This window comes from Zonotrichia albicollis, chromosome Z (genome assembly GCF_047830755.1).
Source record: "Zonotrichia albicollis isolate bZonAlb1 chromosome Z, bZonAlb1.hap1, whole genome shotgun sequence".
Taxonomy (NCBI): domain Eukaryota; kingdom Metazoa; phylum Chordata; class Aves; order Passeriformes; family Passerellidae; genus Zonotrichia; species Zonotrichia albicollis.
The window spans coordinates 62,146,956-62,171,287 of NC_133860.1; the positions used below are offsets into that span (position 1 = coordinate 62,146,956).

At 41.0% G+C, this 24,332-nt stretch overlaps 1 protein-coding gene across 10 annotated transcripts in view; it reads left to right on the forward strand.

The window, feature by feature from the left end:
* Positions 1-1,514: 1,514 nt before the first annotated feature.
* Positions 1,515-24,332, forward strand: part of NRG1 (neuregulin 1) — a 458,486-nt gene continuing 435,668 nt past the window's right edge. For 8 of the 10 annotated variants that reach the window (XM_074533378.1, XM_074533379.1, XM_074533380.1 and 5 more), the window contains exon 1: positions 1,515-1,747. In XM_074533378.1, the coding sequence (XP_074389479.1) occupies positions 1,536-1,747 (212 nt within the window). In that variant the 5' untranslated portion in view covers positions 1,515-1,535. The remainder of the gene's footprint in view (positions 1,748-24,332) is intronic. The other 2 variants (XM_074533389.1, XM_074533386.1) reach the window with 2 other exon arrangements.

Sequence of the window (24,332 nt, forward strand, 5' to 3'; positions counted from 1 at the left end):
TATTCTCTTCAAAATTTTTTTTTTAAATTGTTCTTTGTTTTTTCCCTTCATTTTCATTGCTAAGGACTTATTCAGGAGCCTGATATTGAAGTGCATGTACTGGGGAAGAGGTAGGAGATTTCTTCTTGCACTGTGAATTCCGATACCCATATACCTGATTGCAATGTGCCACTGGTCAAAGCTGTCCACCCGCACTGTGGATTTTAGATTAGACTTCATGTAGAGTGAAAACTGGCAAGTGAGCATGGGAAAGATATGCACTCGGTATGCACTTGGCCTAAAGCATGCTTGGAAAATTGGCAAGAGCTTGGAGTCCAAGTGTTTTGAAAAGCAATACAAGGTTGCTGGTACTTTGACTAGTACTCCATGGTATTGGTTACTAGTCACATCCCTCTGAAATACTGACACTGTGGCCAAAAGTGTGCAATGCCTTTACTAATGACCTGTGTGATGGCACAGAGTATGTTCTCAGCAAGTTTGCAGATGCTCCCAAACTGAGGGAAATGTCAGATACACTGGAGAGGAGGGATGGTCTTTAGAGGGACCTTGACAAGACAGAGAAATAGGCTGATGAGAACCTCTTGGAGGTGAGCATCAGCAAATGTCAGATTTAGTTTGAGTTCCCCAGTGCATCTCAAGATAGACACTGAGCCTATGCAGCAAGTCTGGTGGAGGCCAGAGATGCAGAGGAGGCTGGAGGCTGGCACAGGGCAGGAGGAGCAACAAGAAGTGGTTTTTTTCAGCTTGGGAGTGAAAGGAGTTTATCCGGCTCTCATCAGGTCCTTTGTGGCAGAGCACTGAAATAATAGACTCCTCTCAGGGATGCACCAAAGGCAAAAGACAGTCATTGCAATATAGAGCTCTCACAGAAGGTAAGAAGATACCCATCTTTCCTGGGAGGGTTTTCAGTGCTTAGGCAGGGACACCCCGTGAGGCTGAAGGTTCTCCACTCTCGGGCATCTTCTGGACTTCATAGCCCAAAGAAAAGAGATTAAGTGTCAGATTGGCTCACCCGGAATCTATGAGCCAGTAGATGGGGGATTAATTTAAAAGTGAGAAATCTGGATTCTTGAGTGAGCTGTTCCAAGACAGAATCTTGCTGCTTATGTTTTCACTGTTGCTTGGCTTCTGTGCCCCCTTACCCTAGAAGCTATGCAGAGACATCTCTTGCCCTGTGTGCGTGCTTTATGGTGAAGTAATCGGGAGTGTGAGACTCTTGCTCAAATCTGGGCCCCGACCAGGCACAACTCTGGCGTTTTGCTCCGTGAGGAACTTGTTGGGAAACGCGTGATCTACCCCGGGTTATCGCAACACCAGGCACTTCGCTTTACGAAAGTACCATGCGACGTGCATGGCAGACAACAGACGCGACAGAAACCAGGGTGGAGGGAAAGACGCAGAATGGCTAACTCAGGGACGAGCCCCCGTGTCTGGGGGCCACACCGGCTGCCCCGGGCGGTGCGCGGAGCCCCGGCCGCGGGGGGGGAGGCGCAGTGCGCAGGGGGCGGGTGGCGGGCGGGGCGACGGGCAGCACCATGTGGCCGCGGCTCCCCGCCCTCCCGCTCTGGAGCTGCGCGGCGGCGGCGGCTTCCGCGGGGCGGCCGGGGCAGGCGAGCCGCCGCCGCTGCCCTCCGCATGGAGCCGCGGCCGCCCGGCGCCACCGCCGCCGCGCTGACAGGAGCGTCCGCGGCGCCGGGGGCGGCGGGCGGCGGCGGCGGCGGCGTCGGGGCGCCCTGCGGAGGATGTGGTGAGTGACGGAGGCCCCGCGGTGCGTGTGAGTGTGAGGCTGTGTGTGTGTGTGTGTGTGAGGTGTGTGTGTGAGGTGTGTGTGAGGTGTATGTGTGTGTGTGCGAGGTGTGCGCGCTCCCGGCGGGCCGCGCCGCTCCCCGGCCCCGGAGCAGCGTGTCCCGGCAGCGGCGCCGGTCCCCGCGGGGCGCTGTCCGCGGTGCTGAGCGCGGCCGGGCGGGCGCGGCCCCTCGCCGCCACCGCCGGGCGCGGGAAGAGAGAGAGGCGAGCGGGGAAGGAGGGATTCCTGCCCTGGCTGCGCGCCCTGCGGGGTGCTGCCCGTGCTTTCTCGGCGGACAGGCATGGTCGCTGCGCTGGGTATGGAAATACCTGGCCGGACCTTGCGTGGTGCTCCCGCAGGGTTCGTGATCCCGTCATGGCTGAAAACAGCCGGCAGATGAGACCGATCGTCAGTAATCAACTAGACCACAGGGTGACACAAACACAGTGCGGGGTAGCAGTCCAGAGCTGCTGGTGGTGTTTTCAGTTTGCAGATCTGGACACTATCTGCTCCACATCTGTTTGCAGCAGACAAGATAAAGTAGCTCCTTGGCACCCTCCAGTTTTGCAAATGGAAACATACACTCAGTTTTTGCTATGCATTAGCTTAAATGAATTTGAGGTCAGCCAAAACTTGGATGCATTATTCTTATATTTTCTTAGTCTTGAGTCACATTATGACTGGCACTGATTGTTGGGGAGCAATATGTCCTTACTGCTAAGAGGAAATACATTTCTAAGAGTGCAAACTTCGCTCAATGTAAAAGAAGTAGTTACGATACACTTCTTTTTGAGCCTTTCCTTCTTGTAGTCAATATTCAGCCTCTCTTTCTGGCAGCAGCTAAAAATTCTTCTCCTTTGTTTCCCTGCAGGATTTCTTGTAACAAATATTCTTCATTTGCATAAATAATGAATGTACTGTTGCATTTTTGGTATTGTGTTCATCCTTGATTCTTTAAAAACATAATTTCTCAGAGCTATTATATGTGGGTGTGAGGAAGCCATGCTTTGTTATCCACAGATCTTAGCTCCTAGATATTCCTCGGGCTTAGTGGGAACCGAACTTTTCAAGCATTTTCCTGTAAATGTATAGCACTTGGAAGATTGTTTGTTTTTTTTTTTTTCTGAAGCTGAAAGGAGTTTGCCTGTTTAAAAGGTAATCAGTACTGTTTACTACAGGTGTTACCAGCCAAAGGCTTGAGAGGAGTTAAATTGTGTGGTCATGAGGCTGTTGTATAATCAGGCAGGTTAGCCATTGGCAAGGACCATTCTTCAGCTGCACAGAAGATAGCCATGGGTATTTCTAAAGGTGAGGTCTGTCCACAGGCTGAAAGCTACCACAGGCATTCAGGCCTGTGCAAATGGGAGTCTGTGAAAATCTTGAGTCTGGGAGAGTCACGACCTGTAAAATCTAGACTGCCTTCAGCACCTACCCTTTGTCATTCAGTGGAATCTGTATTTCACTTGCTGATGTGTCCCAGATTGTAAGTCCTATCTCACACTTGCTAACTTTGGCCTCTGCTTTTCTGATCTATGATACTAGATTAATTTCTATATTTGTTACTGAGATGAGAATAGTAGTTTTGTTTGAAATTTCTTTGAAGAAAATGTTACTCTTCTTCCCACTGAGATGTTGATTGCTTGTCTTTATGGGAGAGAAAAAAGGGAAATTTAAGAAAGTCATGATCTACCTCAGATTCATAATTTTTCCTTCCATTTTGCCTTGTATAAGCACTTCTGCTGGCTTTAAGAAGAATTCACCATGGGCATAAATTTTCTCCAGTGTTTTGAAGGCGGAGGCATAATTCCTGAAGGCTTAGGTTTGTAGGTGTTTTGCTGACATGATTAATCATGCAAATAATTCTAGGGGCTTCCATGCTGGACTGCTTGTCTGACTAGTGACAAGAAATATATGATATCTAAGTAGAAACCCATAGAAGCAGATTAACGGGGGGACAGAACCTCAGCAGAGGGATTCAGCTGGCTTTCCTCGTCTCCCTGCAGGGGACAGAGTGAGGCACTCAGCCTAACACTACTTGTTGCTTATGTTGTACCCATGTGTCCTCTCATAAATTCTGCAAGGCTGTCAAATGCTTCGCATGCCACAGCTGCAGCAGGGGCAGGAGAGCATTGGCCCACAGCTGGCAGAAGTGGGCTGTGATGTAAAGGAATTGTATATTGTATATAGTGTATATACATGAGCTGTATACTTGTTCAGGTACAGAAGTATACAGCTCATGCTTGCTGTGCAGCCCAGATGTTCACATTGCAAATACCCTGCCACCTCTTGCCGTGAGTTTCACTGTCTTCAAGTGCTGATATAATGGGCAAAAATTAAGTATCCCTTGAATTTGAAGCCAGCTTTCCAGTCATGGCAGAAAGAGACGGCTCTTTCCTTACACAATTGAAGATGTGACTGATTGGCAAGCCAGGGTCGGGGGTGTCTGTGTTGAGTGTGTTGACCACAGGCAGGCACTTCAACTCTTTTGTCATTTCTAGAGACTGCCACAAAGCAATATAACAAGAATACTGATATGTTATTTGAATTTATGCAGGCACAAAGGCACAAATTTGTTCTGAAAAAATACATTTCTACTAGAAAATTTGTTTAAATGCACTGAGCAGGGTGTCTAAAACCCATTTAATCTAATGAGCAAATGAATTTTATAAGTATGTGAAGTGCAGAAGATTTGAAAGTATTTTTCATACATATTCATCAAGTCAAACTGCTTAAGGTTTGCTTTTAAATGTAAGCAACTTAAAAATGCATTTGAAGACCTGAGTTAAAAATAGTTGACTTGCTGTTTGCCTGCACTGAGGAGTCTATTTTTGTCTTTATTCGGTAGATTGCACACAGGCATTTCTGGGGGATGTTTCAGGCCTCCTTTGTAGCAATCCAGCCCCTGGGTTTGTGTGTTAAATCATTTTGTTTTGGTTAGTGGTCACATTTATTCCTGGCATACAGATGTTTCTAATCATATAGATAGGGAAGGAATACAAAAGTTTATTCTAACCTCTAAATATGTTTTCAGCTCACTCTTTTGAATAGTGACTTGATTTCACTGTCACTTTCAAAACTGCACTGAAATTCAGGGGAATGCCCATACTTGAAACATCCTTTTAATACTTGACTCTCCTTTGTACTTATGGTTGATAGATTTTCCCAGCACTACTGAAAATAAATCCCATCAATAGTTCATTTTCAATGTTTTTATCTATAAACATCAGTTTGAGGGCTGCTAAAGTTGATTAATGTATCTCTTAAAAATAAAAGATGTGACAGTATCTGGAAGATACTGTTTTTAGAGTTCATGTGCATGTTTTGTTGAATTGATTCTCATATATATATATATATATATATTTAAAGCTGTATAAATTCTGTGTTTAGGACATGATATAAGCAGAAATACATAGATTCTATGTATTTGTATGGATTCAGTATAAATATTTATATGAAAACCATCCATGTAAAACATCCATATGGAGTATGGAGAGAGGACTGATATCTCCTCAAATTAGTATGTTATTTTGTAGTTAGCAAGAGAGTTCTGGTTTTGTAATCTGAAAACAATCAGCCTCAGTTCAGAATCTCTGAAATTATTTCTTTGTGTTTCTTGGAGAGTACTGCTTTTTGGGATAAGTACACTGCTGTAGGTCTGGACAATTTATCCTAATGAAGCAGCCCGCCTGAATGATCCTTTTGGGATTTCATCTGTATTGCTACTGTGGCAGCTGCTTGAATTGTGGGGGTTTTCTCCTTTCCCCCCGTCTTGCTTGCAGGGATTTTAGCTGCCTTGCCACTAGCTCTGCCAAGTTAGAGGGTGGTGCTTCTACCTGGCCTCCGCAGGCTGAAATTGGCTGCCTTTTCAGGCTGCCTGTCAGTCATCCTAACAGCCAAATTCTTGAGATGCTAGAGGGCTCCTTTATTGTGAGCACTTACCTTTCCTGCTTGTCTGGGCCCCAGTCGTGCACCCTTGAAGCAGGATTTTCCATACTGCCTCTGGTACTTGTTAAGTCGCTGTTGTGACAGGGACCTTGCATTGCCAGGAGGGTGCAGCTTTCTCCCACCTCCCACCTCCCACACATGCTAATGTTTCTATTTGTGTGCTAAAAATAACAAGGCTGCGAGGCCTTCCCTTCTTGGTGCACATACACACTTCTGAGGTCAGTGCTTGGGCAGGAATGACCTGTGTGAAGAAGGTGAGCAGAACTTGCCTCTGTTTCTCCTTTGTGCCTGTCAGGCTGCACGGGTGCTTCCATGGGCATTGCCAGCAGCAGCAGCAATTGCAAGTATGGATAGTTTTTGTCCAAAATATTGGATGAAATATATCAGAATATCTCCTTTGCAAGATGCAATTCAAAATACATCTAAATATGAAATGGGATGATTTAAGTCTTTGCAGGGAAATGAAAATCAAGAACCGTGGAATAAGTAATTATTTTCAGGCAACCTGATAACCATTTTCCTTTCTTATAATTTGCTAAGGATTTCACTTTTGTGGTTATTAGTAATGTGTTTTGATTGCATTCTTGTAGCAGGGAGGATTATTAATTTGATTGTGAACATTTCTTCTGTCCACAAATAGGACAAAAGATTGTGTAATGCTCTGGAATATCATAGGTTTATTGCTGGTCTCATGCCAAGATCATTTTGAGCAACGAGATACATATCTAAATAGAATGCATTATGGTCATTACCTTAATAAAATGTGAGTCATGCACACCAGCACTTTCATTCTTAAAATACTTCATTAAACTGGTATATCCGTTTGCCAATGGATAGAGCATGCTGTGGAAGACAAATCTGTTGCTGTGTGGACAAATAGTCTCCAGCATTTTCCCTGAAGCTCTGTGCTTAATTTAGCAATTTATGCGTGAGCTCACTAATGAACATTTTAAGTGTGCTTGCATGATGTACATTATCATCAAGTTTTAACTAAAACTAGAAATGTAAAGCTATTGTAAAGTCTATTCTGACTAAGTCCTGGATTTTAAATGAGACTGTTGGCTAAGTACATCAGTATGACGGACAGAAAAACAGACTGCTTTATAGCTAACTCTGTATGTGAAGGTCCTGTAGCTATTGAGAAAAGGTAGCAACTGAAAGCACAAATTGCTCCAAAACCAGCATTCAAGTTAAGGTTTCTTAACAAGTAGCAATTTATGACTCAGAAAAACTTTCACGTTCTATCTTGAAAAATATATGCATGCTCTGGGAAAATAAAAGGGAAAGTTGAAACTATACAAGCTGTCAGGCCATGTCATGTGTGTTCATGCAGGAGATCAGCAGGTGAGTCAGAAAGAATTTGGGAAGTATTGCATTTGGGGGATGCTGTGGTACTTCTGTATTTCAAATGGATTTTCTTGCTTGCAGGGAAGAAGCAGTCACTTCGGGGACATGTAAGGAACATTCGAAAATGGCAACCTCTGACAATGACATAAATTCATGATGAAATAAAAACTTGTAACATTCAGTGCAATTAGTGCATATATTTTTATAGAATTTGAAAATAGTTTTCTAATACTGATTTTTAAAAACATTTCAGAAAAGAACATTTAAAAAGCCCTGATCTCTTCATAGTACTGCATCTTCTCTTCATCCTGCTACCAAGTCTATTACAGTAACAGTCAATTTATAATCCACCTGCTTTCTGACAAGAACAGTTGTCAGTTTTTTAGCTGATATCTCTATGTACTTGTTTGTACTGTCTTTGTTTGAAAGAACATTTGGGAGCTGAGCAGAGGAAAGGAATCTGATTCATAACAGGTGAATAGGAACTCAATTAGGTTTTGGTACAGCTGTCCAAAACATTCAGTCTTTCTTGTGAGGGCAGGGTATGTACATGGTGACTGCATTCTTCTTTCTTCTCAGCTTTCATGTTTGCTAGCACACTGTGCATGCAAGGCTAGCAGAGAATGGTTGATTCTGCTGTACTTCTTCTGTACTGAAATTTGTATAACCATGGAAATATGTCAACTCAAGAAAGGAAATATATTTTGATTTCTTCCATCAATGAACATCATCTACCATCAAGTACATTTTCACAGAATGAGCTGGCAGCTAAAATTCTTCTTAAAATGCTTTTTAAAAACAGCATTTGTGTTTATAGTGATCTTTAAAAAAATATTTTGGAGTACAGAGTTTTATGACCACCTGCTCTCAAGTATTCATGCTTAAGAATACAGTACTGCATATTCTGTGAACAAACAATTGGTAGAAAATAAAGCTTGTTGTTCCTGCAGAGTATCTTACTGGCATGTGTTGCCTCCACTGTCCCAGAGGTGGGTGGCTTCTTCCATTTTGTGTGTGATAGTGAAGCATCTGCAGATGCTGCTTGCTTTTTTGAGCCTCTTTCTACATTACTATCAGCTTTTGACTGTTGTTGAGATTGCTTGAGAGCAAGCAAGCAAGAGGAGAGTTGTGCTGTTGAACAGGCATTGTTTCACAATGTGCTGAAGAGTTTTATTTCTGCTGCTGGTGGCAGAATAATAGTGGTGTCATATTATAGCTAGTTTTCAACACATGGTCTCCTACAGATGGTGGAGATTAACAGTGCAGTGGCTGTTGTTTGAGCTGCAGTGCTGAAAACAAAAGGTTTGCCACAGCTGCTTCAGCCGCAGCGAGGCAAGGGCCCCTGGGGACCTTTGGCAGGATCTGGTCTCTGTGCATCACTGGCCAAGAACAGAAGTTTATGAACACTGCTCATTTGTTTATTTGTGACAGCTGGTTGTCATCAGTGGTCCCTTGCAGATCACACATGTTTAAACTTTATAAGTGAGGTCTCCTGCCCTTTCATTTGTTTTTTAACTAAATATTTTGCTGAATCCTACACGTGATAGGGAAAGTTTTAACTAATGTTTTCTATTAGATGCATTGATCGTGTGGTCAGAAATCTCAAGCACTACATGCAAGTGGATCCTAAACATTTTGGGTTAAATTGGTTCTCTGATACATTTTTGGAAGTATCCAAAAGTCCAATTTACATGAGTGTGTTTCTGTACTGAACTAAGCAGCAAAATTTGCATTGACTTTCACTGACACAAGAACAGCCCCTGAAGCTATTGTTTTAGTTCAGCCTAAATTGCAGTGGAAAGTGGTTTGGGATATTTCAGTGAATATTCTGAAATAATATTTCTCTCTTGACATCTGGTAAATCGCATAGCTGGAAGTTTCAGTATGTATATGTACTCACTTTTAGATCAGATGTTTTGGTCCACTTCTTGCACATTTCAAAATGCATCCTTATTAAGTGTAGTAGTGCTTTAAGAGTAATCAAGATAAGATGGAATGTTAACAAAATTTTTACTAGAGATATGAAACTTAGATGATTAATATTTTTTCAAAACCACAGTTAGATAAGAAAAGTAATACAAGAAGTGATTGGATCTTTTGCTGAAGAACAGGAATCAAGCTGGGAAATAGGTATTTCAAAAGATCCTGGGAGTGAATATAAGTAGGTATAAATCTGAGCAAAAATATCAACATTTGAGAACAAAGATACATCCTTAACACACAACATAGAAGCAAATAGTAGCTTTTCCAATTATCTTTTCCAAAAATTTTTTGCTGGAAGCTTCAAGACTGCTAAATGGGTATGGACATCTGGGCATTTGAGCCTTTTCTTGTTAAGAAGTTGTAGGAGGAAGAGGGTGAGTGATTCATAGATGTCTTTGAAAATCTTTTTTTGCTAAAAGAATGAAAATCAGGAGTGGTCTTCAGGTCCAGTGGATGGGCACCATAAAATTATTATGAATATCTTGACTTTCAGGTAATTTATTGCTACAACACCTATGATTCACTTAGATTTCTGGCATGTAGCTGGTACTGGACTTGCAAAATTCTGTCTTCTTCAGCAAGACCTGCTGTGCCACGAGAAGCTTGTAGGAGACACAAACTTCTCCCCGCCCTTCATTGACTGTATACCTTCAATAATACCAGAAACCACATAAAGCTAAAAAGAGTATCCAAACACTTCTTTCTTCCCAATGCATAGAAACAGCATGCAGTGGCTTGATAGGTGCTGTGCTTGAGTATCTCTGTTCAGCTGGAGTGAGTTTTTTGTCCAGTTGTGGTAAATAAGGGTTTTGTCTCTGGCTTGGAGCCACATTTTCAATCCTTTAATTTACTTGGGATTTTCTTTTGGCAGGACGGGATGTTCTGCTCTGTCTGTGAAAATGTCTTACTTTATTGACAAGGTATGAAGGTCAGGAGAAACACTCGGGTTTGTATTCAGAGACATTATCAGAAGATGAAGAGGAAGGGACCCAAGGAAATAGAAATAGTCCATTTACAAATGCTAATCAAATTAAACCTTCTTCAGGTTTTTAACTATAACTGATTGTGCTTTTAATTTTCAATTCTTACCTCTTTTCATATATAATTTCAGTTCTAGGAGGCTAATTTTCTACTTGCTTCTGAAAATGTTATCCAGATATGGAACAATGTATAATCTCTTTACAGAGAGAATTTCAGGCAGAATTGATACTTTTGTCCTGATAGTGATTTCCTGTAGTGATTTTGATCATTAATGCTTCTGATTATATCTACTGACTTTGAGATTTAAATTCTAATGCAAAGTTATATTTGTGGTCTAATGCTATCTTAACTGCACATTCTTTTCTAACTCTGGTTCTCAGGAGGCCTCTCAGGTAAAAAAAAAATAATCTGTTGTCATCTTTTACTTCCACTGGCAGAAGAAGTTTATTCCATACCTCAGAATTGCCAGTGTTTCCTAAATTGACATTATAAGATAGTTATTTGTAGTAGACATTTATAAAAGATAAAAAGATAAGTGGTGAAAACCCTGTATTTTTCTTTAAAACTTTCTCTGTTTGGAGATATTTGCTATTTCTGCATCTCTCAAGAAATTCAATATTTGCTTTAATAATACAGAATAAATATTGTCTGCTGCATTGTGATATTGATTTAATAAATCCCTTTGATACTAATGTATCTAACTTTTAAGCATTACTTCATACATTAAGAAGGCTCTCCTGACCATGGTCCAGTTGTAACCACCTTTTTTCACTCTTATTTAAAGTTTACTCTCTTTGCAGTTTCTCTCAACAAATTAATCTGCTGTGATGGCTTAAGTAGCAGCCATGGATTTAACATGATGCTGCATCTCCACTACCTTACAGTTTTGTTTTTTTCATGGCTTTAACTGAAAAGATCATGTCTCCATGTTTACAGGCATATTTCTTTTTTTTCATGCTTTCTTCTCTTTTTTTTCACTAGCAAAATGTTGAAGCTTAAACCAACTTTTTATATTTAATAGATATTTCAAAATGGCGGTTTATTATACAGAATTCTACAAAATGTTTAGTAACCTGGCTAGCAGATAATGATAACAATTTATGTAACCATGGAGAGAACTATGCAGATGATGGCATGGAAAATGCTTTAGCTTCCATGTAATATTTAGCACAGGCAAAATAAAGGCAAATTATAGAAAATTTATTGAATACAATAGAGTTACTGAAACACTGACATACAGGTGTAGAAGTAGGACAAATAGATGTAAAGCTTTTATTTATGCAGAAGAAAAATAGGTATTGATGACTAGAATCTCTACTATGCAGGCAGATATTTGATAACCTTAGTTTCTCCTTGCATATATCAGAGGTTAGAGGTTATCTGTAACTCAAGACCAGTATTGCAAATTTTGTGTTAGCTTCTATTTTTTAAGGTTGCAGTTTCAAGGTGATTTAAAATCTATTTTTCTGGCATATATTCTAGTTTCCTTTCATATATTTTGTGACAGTCTGTTGTTCTCTTACAAATCTGGTATTTTTCTCAAGGAGAGTGAAATAGCCTTGTTCTTTTTGCGTTGAGAATATTGTCTGCCTCAGTGTAATGTATTGCATTTCTTTCCTCAAGCATAGGTCAGCTAGCCCTTTTGTTTTAGTAAGCTGAAATCTTCATTTTCCCAGAAAGTCAACAGTCTGTCTTCATCCACTCAAGCAAAGACTTTTTCTGAAGTTTCTTTGGTGATGCAGATGTGTTTGTGTGTTTATTTGTCATTGGAATTTCATTCCCTGTTACCTGTAAGAACATGTTGGTGGGTGAATTTGGGGTGGGGGAGCATTTACACAATACTGTCAGTCATTGTTATAATGAAGTTTGAATCATGGGCCTTTGCATTGTCAGTGTCATCTTAACCCACAGTTGCACACAGGGCTGCATTACTCTGAGAACTTCTAAAAGTCCCTTGCAGTTCATTTCAAATTCAAAGAAAAATGACCAAAGTGTATCCAGGCAATTTGCACAGAGAGACCACGCTAGAAATTATGAGCGTCTGGCTTGGTTTAAAGGTGAACTCTATGAGTTTTAGTTTTGTACCCATAGAATCTTTATTCTCTACATGCTGTAACCAGAATCAAATATTTTAGAAATAGTAATGAAATGGGGTTCTGGCCTTTGTAGGTTCAGACAGTAGCTGTTTACTGGTTTGATATTCTGAAGTAGGCGTCTGGAAGAAACCATAAAAGTGTTGGAGACTGTTAAGGACTAGAAGAAATTATTAGTACAGCATGGCCTTGAAATACTTTTAAGTTGGATGCTACTAAACAATGCACATTTTATATAGTCATATTCAAATCATAGCTTTTCAAACAAGGAGTATACCTTATGACAGAAGACCAGGATTTGGAGTAATGTGGAAACAGCATTTATGGAAAGAAATCCCAGTTTATGAATACCTGCAAAGACTAGAGCCTTCTTTGGTACAGGAACTAAAAGGACAGTCTTTTGAAAATCTTTTGGGTTTGGGGCTTCTTATCCATAAATAACAGAGTTTCATCTTGCACATGTCTATTTGTGTGTGTGGGTGTGTGTGAACTCTAGAGAACTAGACAATAGGAGAGATTTCAGAGAAGAGGTACAAACCTAGTGGAGCAACTGGAAACAAGAATTTTGGGAGGTTCTACTGTTTCTACAGTGGGCTAAAGATGATATAATAACTTTCTATTAGAGGAACATATCACTTGAAGTTTTAAAATTGGACTTTTTACACTCTCGAGTTTTCCCCAAGAATTTTGCATTCTGAGATCTCTAGGACACGGCCTATCTGATCTGTTCAGAACTTCACCATTATAGGGAGAAAATTAATGGGTACAAAACTCTATTAGACTTCAATCTGGACAGCACTATAAATGACAAACAAAAGAGCTTTTTTAAACATTTTAACAACAAAAGAAAGATAGAGATAACACTGATCTGTTTCTTGATGATGTCAGTCTCCTCACAAATAGGGACAACATACATACAGCAGAGATTTTTAATACCTTCTTTTCCTCTGTCTTCAACACTGATTATGGGCTCTGGGGTTCCCAGAGCCCTGTGCTGGAGGACAGTGACTGTGGGAATGATAATCTTCCAAATGACCCTGAGTTTGTTCAAGACATGCTACTCCAGCTGGCTGTGAATAACTCTATGGGACCTGATGGGATTTGTCCCAGGGTGCCAAAAGAGCTGACCAATGTGATTGCAGGACCTCTCTCCATTATTTTTCAAGTGACTTGGGAGTCTGGAGAGGTCCCGGTTGACTAGAAGCAGTCAAACCTCCCAGTTTCAAGAAGGGAAAGAAGGAAGACCCTTGTAATTACCAGCCTGTCAGTCTCAATTCATTTCCTGGTAAAATAATGTAGAAGGTTATTCTGGGATTAGTTGGAAAACCCTTAAGAAACAACTCAGTCATAGGTCATAGCCAGCAGGAGTTCATGCCAGGGAAGCAACTTGTTGACCTCAGAAAGCCAGTAGATCTGAGGCTTGTGGATTTTAGCAAAGCTTTTGATGCTAACTCCCACAATATCCTTCTGGACAGAATGCTTAATACACAGCTAGACAAGTCCATAATATGTTGAGTGAGCAATTTACTGATGGGACTGGCTCAGAGTTGCATGAGGTTAAATCAAGCTTGTGATCAGTCACCAGTGCTATTCCCTAGGAGTCAATTTTAGGACCAGTGGTCTTTAATGTTTTTATACTCAGAACAGAGAAATCTAATGTACATTTATTTGTTGATGACACTAAACTAAGAGCAGCTCTGTTGTCCATTGGGGGTAGAGAGGCTGTACACAGAGACCTGGATAAACCAGAGGGCTGGGCAATCACCAACTGTAAGAAATTTAATAAGAGCGTTGTATTCTCTACCTGGTATTAAGTAGTCTTGGTTGTATGTACAGAATGGAGGATAAGAGGTTGCAAAGCAGCTCTGCAGAAGGATCTCTGTGTATTGATGACAAGTTGAGTCAGCAGTGCCCTGGCAGCCAGGTGGACCAGCCATGTCCAGAGATGCATCAGGCACAGCATCCCAGCAAGGGAGGGGATTGTCCCGCTCTTCTCTGCACTGGAGCAGCCTCACCTCCAGTGCTGGGGGCAGTTCTGGGTGCCACAGTATAAGAAGGGCATCAAACTACTGGAATGTGTCCAGAGGAGAGCGACTAAGATGGTGGAAGGTTTCAAGGGCAAAATATATGAGGAAAAGTTGAAATTGCTTGCTTTCCTCAGCTTGAAGAAGAGAAGGCTGAGGAGTAACCCCATCACAGCTACTTCATGGGGAGCAATGGAAGGCAAAATTTCTGTTCTCTTCTTTCTGGTGACCAGTGGTAGGAAACAAGGAATGAAGCTGTGCCAAGCAGGTTCAGATTGAACATTTGGAAAAGTTTCTTCATTGGAAGGGTGATGGATTGATGGAATAGGCTCCCAAGGTAAAAGTGGTTGCAACACCAAGCCTGGCAGAATTCAAGGAGTGTCTGAATGATGATTTTAGTTATATATTTTAGCTTTAGGTGGTCCTGCAAGAAGCAGGACTTTGATTTTGAAGACTATTATGGACCCCTCTAAGCTTGAGATGTTCTCTAATTCATCCAGCTATGATCTCAAGAAAAAACAGTGACATTATGAAATGCTCAAAGCATATGTTTCTTGAGAACACTTGATTTTGTTTCAGCATTTTGAATTTTTCAGTGTTTACTTTTTGTTTGGATGTCTTGCCATGACACTTGAGGGACATAAAGGATCTCTGTAGAGCCTTCATGAATGTCTCTATAAAGACAGATTGTCCACTTCTGCCTTCTGTACAGCTGTAAAGGTTATTGATATTTGTCTCCTGCCATTGGTCTGTTATTGCTTTTTTTTTTTTTTTTTTTTTTTGCCATTAGTTCTGAAACCCAATGAATTATGGAGGACTTGGAGGGATGGTATTGGCGAGGGTACCAGAGTAAAATTAAGAAAAGAGGAGTTGTTACTATGCTTTGAAGCTACAGCTTTTGCAAGCAAATTTCACCAGGAGCAAGCAGCCCCTTGAAGTTCCTTTGGTCTTTTCTCTTAAACTTTCAAGGTCTTTGGTGGTTTATGGACCTCACATTGCCAAGGAGAGTGGTACTTTGGCTTAAGTCCTAAGGAAAAACTAAAGAGAGACTTCTTTTTTTCTATCTGCATATCAGGAAGCTCAGCTAAACAATCTGGAGAACCTGAGCAAATAAGTTATGACAAAAATTGCCTGTCAAATACTTGAAATAGAATGTTAGTGTCTAGGAAAAGGCCCACTGAGGAGCAGCATGGCCCAGCTCAGAGAGCCAGCTAACCAGGGACTCGACATCTGCCATTGCATTTCTCTGCACTGCAGGTTCCCCTGGTTCTCCAGGACAGGTCAGTTACTTAGAAGAGGAAAGCTAAGAGTTTTGCTTTCATTTTTATTTCTGAAATGCTTGGCTATAATGACAAGGAACATAAATAGTAACATAAATGTTCTCATCAGGAAAAAAGTCTGAACTAGCCTCTGGCTGCGCTACTTGTGAACTTGCTCTCAGCTTCAAGGGTGACTTCTAACTACATGCTGAAGAACATATCATGATGCTGCCAGGATAGCCAGAGTTGCAAGATGGAATATCCATGTGTGATTGTGAGAACTAGGGAGCCTAGGAGTTAATGTGTTGTTGTGGTACTGAAATGGCTTCTCAATTTATAGGGTTGTTGGCTAGTTCTTCTCAGAAGAACTCTCTTCTCTCCCCTTCCCAGAGCAGCTCTCTTGGTTTGACACACCTCAGCCAGTTCCTCTTCTTTTGTTGTGCTGGAGAGCACCTGGGGAATTGTGTGGCTTGTATTTGAGAATAAACTGAACTAATACTGACAGTTCTTTTTGCTGAGTGACTTTTTTTTTTTAGTGAAACTTGCTGTGGTATCCAAGGATGAGCATTTTTGGCCGTCTCAAATAAGTGATAGTTCCCTATAATTTAGTGTAGAGAAAAGAGTCTTATTACTTTTGACAGAGGCTTTTAAATCAGAATGGCGGGTGAAAATACAGGTGTAATGATCTGACATAAAGGAAAAAATAAGGAACACTCCTGATACTTAGACGAGAATACCTGGCCTATAGGAATCCCACATTTAAAAGAACAAAAAGGCCTGTATATATTTTGAGAAGAAGTCTCATGCTTTAATTGTTTTGATGATTAGTTTTGCTCAGGGGAATGAGTTGAAAGCATACTACTGAATGGAAGAGTAATGAAGGAAACAGAGATACAAAAAAGAAACTTCCTAAAAATTCCATCCCTTTGCTTTGGTTTAATAGTCAACACCATTGTTACAGTCTTTAGAATCAAGAGTAAATAAAGCCTTTAGAATCAATATAGAGAAGTCTTTTGAGGTTTTATTCTCCTGACAATGTTGCTTTTTCTCTGATAGTGTTTCAGCTCTCTAAATCTGAATTCTTTAATCTTGGCTGTCCAAGAAACATGTTGAACCTTATAGGCCTTCATAGCATTTAGCAACAAAAGTATGATCTGTAAATAACAGAGCTACTAGGTCAGGCCTGCCTCAACCATGCCATGCATGTCCTTTGACCTCCAATAACTCTAACAGAGATACACCCACACTGTCAGACTCTCACTTCCCTTGTTTTTGAATACCATCTGCATCTTCTGTAGCACTTTTTCCACTGCAAATGCCTATGGATGACTAACACATTGCTAGTTTATGTAATTTCCAGGCTGTAACTGTCTTAATATTGTCTATTAATATGACCTAGTATTCCGTCTTGTTTAATTCCTTGTGTTTCCTCTGATTTGAAATTGGGTTACAATGCAGCAGAATACCATGAACAGCAATAACTAAATCTTAAAGCATTTGCTATATCCCTGCAGGCCTTTTTGTTAACATTTTTTGTTTGGTTTGGAGCCAATTATATTCAGGTTATAATTCATAGCTTGGTGTTGAAGGTACTGCTCAGAGACACATCAGTTAATGAAAGACATCCTCTGGCAAGCTAATCTCTGTTTTCCACAAAAGCCTTTGGAGGATACAACCCATCACATGTTTTAAGACTGTCCTAAAAATGAGAAATGTCTACATAGAGAAGACAAGTGATTACAGTTTTAGTCAAAATTGCTTCTGATAGCAAGATACTGGTGATTGTTATAGGACCAAAGAAGATTTATTGTTAACTTGGGAGTAATAAACTGCTCTTTCAACATTGCAAACAGCAAGCTATGAATAACACAAATCTGCAGAGTATGGAGTCATTTTCTATTGCATCAGAGTTTTAGTACTGTAAAATACTTGGCAAAACTTGGGACAAATATGTTGTATAGCTAAGATGTAGTACAGGGGAGGAATTTTACAGGAACCTAAACGAACAGGTCAGCTTCACTAGTCTTAAACAGTAACATTCTGGAACAAATACAGTTTTTACTAATCCTTGCAGAAAAGAAGAGGAATGCATACTCATGGCAAAATTTTAAATCGCTGCATCCAAATCTGAGCATCTGCCCAAGCCCTGAGCACACGTGAGAAGCAGGAAGATATCAGGAGGGCCCAGCTCAGCTCTCTTTTCAGGATTACCTACGTGAACAGGTCAGGGCTTTTGCCGCCTTGCTTGCTGACATGTTTCATGTTGTCCCTGACACAGGAATGATGGTCAGTAAGCCTACCATAGTGACAGACCTCGTGCTGCATTTCATATTAAAGACACTGTTAATAAACTTCCTTGGGCAAATGCCATTTTTCTATTTCAGATGTTCAAAGATTTTGAGCTAGTTCTCAGGGAAAAAAAAAACCAGTTTTCTGACTCAATATAAAAAAATTTTTATAACTCTCTTCTACTTTTGACCTTTCCTAGGCTGTTTTAAAGACATTTTCACTACTAGAAAAGTTGGGCTTCCATAAACATAAGACCTGATTCATTAAAACAGACTAAACTTTGTGGCACTTACAGTAAGACAGAGAGATGTCTAATCTGATTCCTTGTTTAAGAGACAACAAAAGGAGAATCGGAAGGGAAAGGTGAGGTTCCTGCTAAGTCTAGGGTATTATTTCTTATGGAAAAGGCTGTAGGCAGTTAACAGATGAAAGAAATAAACACAAGGAGAACGCAATCCTATTTTCACTCTAGATATTTGTTGTGGTTTGACACTGGCCAAATGTCAGGCACCATCGAAAGCCACTGTCTCCCTCCCCTGCCACAGCTGGGCAGAGGAGAGGAAAAAATTTTACAAAGCATTCATTAGTTGAGGTAAGGACTGAGAGAAAATACTCCAATGGCAAAACAGGCTCAGCTTAGAGGTACAAAGTGAATTTATTACTAGCAAAATCAGAGGAAGATAATGAGAAGTAAAATAAGCTATTAAAAACACCTTTTCTTCCCCCAACCCCTCCCTCCTCTCCACTGACAGCAGGGAGACAGGGCATGGGGGTTTGGTCTGTTCATCACCCGAGGTTTTGTTCTGCTGCACAGGGAGAGGAATCCTTCCCCTGTGAGACCATGGGGTCCCTTCCCACGGGAGACAGTTCTCTGTGAACTTCTGCAGCATGGCTCTGAATCTCAGGAGCAGCAGTCCTCCCAAAACTGCTGAACCTGCGTGCTCCCACGGGCACGCAGTCCTCCCAGAACTGCTGTGGCGTGGGTCACTCTTCCATGGGGTGCAGTTCTCCAAGGACAGGCTGCTCCAGCCTGGAATCAGGGACCCCTCTCTCCACTGGGTCTCCCTCAGCCTCCTCCAGGGATCCAACCATTCTGGTATCGGCATCTCCCGTGGGCTGTGGGTGGATCTGTGCATCCTCCGTGGATCCTCATGGGCTGCAGGGGCACAGCTGCTTCACTGTGGTCTCCCCACGGCCTGCAGGAGAATCTCGGCTCCAGTGCCTGGAGCAGCTCCTGCCCCTCCTTCTCCACTGACCTTGGTGCCTCATGTTCTCACTTCATCCTCTTTTCTGGTGAGGGAAAAACTCTGTGTGTCCCTTTGTTTAGATTTTTTTCTTCTTAAATGTGTTGTCATGTAATATGTTTTCTACTTAAATGTGTTATCACAGAGGCCTTACCAGCATCTGTGACTGGCCCAGTTCTAGCCAGCAGCATGTCCATCTTCAGAGCCATCAGCCATTGGCCCTGCTGGACATGGTGGAAGCTTCCAGCAGCTGCTCACAGAAACCACCTCTGTGGGTCCCCCACTACCAAAAACCAGGACGTGCCAAACCAAGGCAATATTCTAGTCAATCACTGAAGGACTAAAGGATTTAAAGAAAATATTAAGCATGATGATTTAAGGTAGTTTGGTAAGCTGACTGAAGCTTTCGTCACGTAAACAATGCAATTGAAACAGAGCCCAGGGTGGAGTCTATCTATCCCTTTGTTCCTCAGCAGTGAGCTTCTGTGTGTTAGTTGTCAAGAAGCTGGTTTAACTTTTTGATATTTTGTATTCAAAGTAAGCAGTTAAATTGGGGTTCTTATTAAACTAATTCAGCAGCACCATTCTTCATCCCTCAGTGATCTGTAGTTATAAGAAACACTTTATTGTTTAGAATCATAATGACAATATTTACAGCAATATCTACCTTAATTCTTTTTATACTAACTGGATTATATGAACTATAATCAGTAAGATTAGGATGTGAGATTAATCTTTGGAAAGAGAAGGCTGAATAGCGTGCTAAAATTTAATTTTATTTTTCAACCTTACCATATATGTTATCATTAATTTGTGTTTCTGGCTCATCCTCTAGAGTGTCTGTTGGAATGATTCCTGGTTTCTGCTTAATAAAAGCCAAGCTAAACTCCATTATGTTTGCTTGTCCTAAAGTACTTCAAAGTTTTGCTCCAGTTGTTTCAAAGTTGTCACAAATATGTTGCTCTGCCAGGTAAAATATATGGCCTGTCAGAGCTCATTTTATAGGGCAGTGGTCTCTTCACTGTGGTTCAATTAAACACCTAAATACCTGCTCCATGTTGGCAACTTGGATGCACAAATGTAGCACACATTTAAATGCCCTGTTGAATCAGACCGCAGTGCTCTGCAGGATCAGGCTCTAATACACAAGTGCGTTTTGCAGATCACATTAGTATCACACAGAGGGTACATATGCACAGGCAGCTGTGTGAAGATATCAGCCTTGGCTTTGGAAAGACATGAATAAAAATTGACAGGTTTGCCTACAATACCTGAACGCCAGTTGTTTATTAGACAGCTGTGATCACTGCTGAACTGGAAGGGAAGCAATGTCTCTGAAGCTGATGGCAAAATTTGCTTAACTCAGCATTTCACCTGAAGTGTCTTAAGCAGTCTACACTGGCTCTGCTTTTTATCCTCTCACTGCAAGCTCCATCTTCATCGAGGAATTAGTAAGCAGCTTTTGTGGAATGACTTTGAAATTTCTCCGTGTGCAGCAAAAACTGTGGCTTTTTTTTTGAGCCAAATAAATAATTCACAGGGAGTAAGTCATTAAGTGAAGTTCATTATTTTTTGTTTATATTCCTTACACTTGCAGAAATGACTGTAGCTCCAAATTGAATGAAAGTGAGCCCATCTGAGTTCCAAGTACTGCAAGGTAACACTTTCACACTAAAGCTGACGATGTTTTGTGCAAGACAAACACAAAACACTTAGGCTGCTTTGCCCTCACCTAGTTTCTACTATTGCCCATAGTTGACAATTTATTTTCATTAGCCTGGTTCACAGGCATAGCTTCTGTCCCAACAATGGTAATATATGTTAGCATTTCCAGTGTGAAAATTTGGGTCAGATGTGTCGCGTTTACACTGTAGTGAAGGCCTTACCTTCAAGCCCCTGAAAATCACTTTTGATTAATCTGCAATCAAACTCAAATATATCTGTGAAAATTTATTTGTATTCTTTTTCCAGGAAATATTTACAAGACTTTGAAATTCACTGTCTGTAAGTATTAGCACAGGAAACCAATCATTCCAGTATTCAGGGAAAGCCACTCCAAAAAAGGGAAGCAAGAAGTTTTAGAAGTAATTCCAGTGCATTTGGGTGAAAGACTCAAGACAAAAATGGATCTGTTTTGTCTGCACCTTCTCAGTCTGTCAGTCTGGCTGGATGTTTCCTACACAGAGTTTGAGAGCTTGTGACCAAAGTAGGAAACACACTAGAAAAATTTACAGGTTCCTCACCTGCTAGGGCTGTTTTTTCTGCAGCTCCTGTAGTCTCAGCATTTGTCTGCCACAGAAGTCTTCAGTAGACAAGAGAAATTGAACTAACAATAAGCAAACAGTAGTTGCTGCCTGCTGCATCTAAAGTGCAAAGTAGAAAAGAAGTTATCATGCAAGCAGCCATGCGATAGCAAAGACTTGTTTCCCGTGTTTAGTAGGACCTGAAGGGGAAAGGAGCCTTGCTTTACTCCAGACAATCACATGAGAGGTAGGTGACTCTGATTTGAAATATATTTTCCCTCCAAGCCCTCTTTACATAGTAACATAAGTGCTAGACACTTACCCACTGTTCCTGCCATAAGGTCAAAATTGGATTAATTAGCTTTTCTTCAGTTGATGAAGTGTCACTATCCAGATGTTTTCCTGGAAGCTTCAAAGCTCAGTCCTGACTGATTGCTACTCTAACCTGTTTCCCCTCTTTAAATGTAGCCTGCTGCTTTCTCAAAGCTCTAGATAACTGAGTGGAGATGACACTGATGGACTGGACTTTGTGCTGAGCAGGAAGGCTGTCTTAGTGAAGTCTCAAGCAAAGGAAACAAAAGCCTTTGTTGCTATTTGGCAGTTTCTGCTAGAAAGAGCAGTGGAATTGAGTGATACATGCAAAGGGTATTTAAAATAAGTGCACAGCTTCCCCCTGCACCTTCAGCTAAGGAAAGAGGTGTCTGAATGAAGAGCTCAGTGGGGATGCCTAGGAAGAGTTTGGCTTTCCCCATTGCACCCTCATAGAGAACCAAGGAGTGCCTCTAGTTGTTAAGGAACTGGGATTGGTAGTGGAGAGAATTCTTCATGATAGCTCCAACCACTGTCTCCAAAGGTGGACTTCAAAGTGGAGAACCACGGTTCCCCAAAGAACAGTTAAGTCTCTCCTACCCTTGGTTACACACAAGAAATTTTCTCCAGGGACAGTAGGTCTCACTAACTTTCAATTTTTTTTAGTCTTTGTGTTCACCACGACCAAGTTCTTTGGAAAGGGGAAATAAGCAAAGTATCTTGTCTTCCAATAAGATGAGTGATACGAAACTACCACATGTATAGGAGGCTCCTGCTGTTGCACAGCCTAGCATTGCAGCTTTAGCATTCACTGGCAAGAACACTTATTCCCTGCAGTCATCCCTCACTCGTTCTTTTCTTGACAGCAGATGGGAAGCAGGATAAGAAGACACCCTGAAAAAGAGTAATTACATCCTTATCTTTGCTTAATCTTGATTTTCCTGCACCTTCTTTCATAAGAGTTGATTAGTTGTGCTGTGTCAAGCAGATGCTTTAAAGAAATCTATTTATGGGGACATTCTGTTTGCAGCTGGAAGTGTTTTACAATGGCAAAAAAAGGACTTTCTCCACTGAGATGTGCAGACAGATGCAAGGTCGCGTTAGTCAAACAGAAAACATTCTGTTAGTGAGCAAGATCAATGCGCTAGCACCGCCAGGCCATCAGAATCACAGCATGGCTGAGGTTGGAAGGGACATCTGAAGGTCATAGGATCCAATCCCCCATTTCAGGCAAGACCACCTGGAGCTGATTGCCCAGGAACGTGTCCAGACAGCTTTTTTGCACCTTTAAGGACTGAGACTCTACGACCTCCCTGGGCAGCCTGTGCCAGTGCTCAGTCCCCCTCACAGTAAAATGTGTTTCGTGAAGGTCAGGAGGAATCTCCTGTGTACCGGTTTGTATTTGAATGTCCAGATTAAGGTTGTTCCTTGTACTAATTCTGCTGGCCACAGCTAACCTGGACCTAAGTGTAAGCACAAGTATTTTGATTTACCAGCATGAGCAAAATAATTTGATCTCTTCACATTGGTGAAAGAAAAGCTGAAAGAACTATCTGCCATGATAGGAGGAGGGAAAGCCAGATAGGTTTGGCTGTGAAGTGGTGTCTTCTCCATATGGTTCAGTCTAAAACATCTGCAGGCTGACCAAGGTTGCTTTGATTTCTATAAACCAGAGACTAGTGAATCCTTCTGTTGGCAGAGAACTTGCATCTTAAAGTGTATTTTCTTTGTCATCTCCCCGAGATGCATGTTTAGTTTGCATGTAATTTTGGTGTGGTGATCTCAGAGTAATATGAAGAATATGTGTCATACTTCAGAAGGTAAGGGCTCTCAGGCTTTATGATTACAGTATGCAAACCTCCCTTCCAAATTAGGCAAAATCTAGGGAAATTATAGAAATGCACAAGAGAAATGCATCCAGTTTATTTGCAGAAATACCAGCAAGTCTCCTTCCTAGCATAACTGACACTGCCTGGTGCAAGACAATAGCAAAAAGAAGTCCTGCACAAGGGAAATTTGCAAAACCCTGAAGTACAGCATCAGCTTTGAAAAAGTAAATCCTGTGGCATGCTGCACTGCTTTTCAATATTCAGGGTTATAATGTCGGGGGCATACAACAGACAAGGGCATATGTATGCATCCTGTACAGACTGGCACAGACCTGCTCTTTGTAGAGGTCACCAAAAGCAATTTCCTCATGATTTCTAATTTAAAAATACAGTCCCTGTGTTAGTGAATAATGAGAATGAAATTACCCATCACTGTGTGTTCGTTCTGTCTCTGCTTCCCACCTGGCCACATTTTAATACAAAAAATGGTGAAATTTCTCATGCATACAATGGCCAGATGTGCTTGACCTGTGAGGGTATTTGAAACTGAACTGATTTTTATGATAGTGTGGAAGTTAATATAAGATTTACATGAGGACTCAAAACACCACTGAATTTGAACATTTTTATGAAATACAGGCTGACTTTAATTTTTGTCAAATACTGATAGCAGAAGCACCAAATATTTTTTTTTCAAATAGTGAGCCCAGGTCCATAATTCACATCTAGATTTTACACATTTTAGAAACTGAAGAGGCTCAGACTATATTTTGATTGAATGCTACCTCTAACTGTGGTAGTTCCCTTCAGAAGGCACCAGAAAAAAAAATTAATAATGATAAACAGATCTCCTAGTGAATAGCAGCAAGAGGATGTCACTTTTTTTCAGATCTGTTTGGAAAAATAGCATACAGTGTAACACTATAAGTAAATAGCCTAAATTCTTCAATTTTTAATCATCCAGAGACTTACTGTTTCATGGAAAATAAAAGCCCAAAAC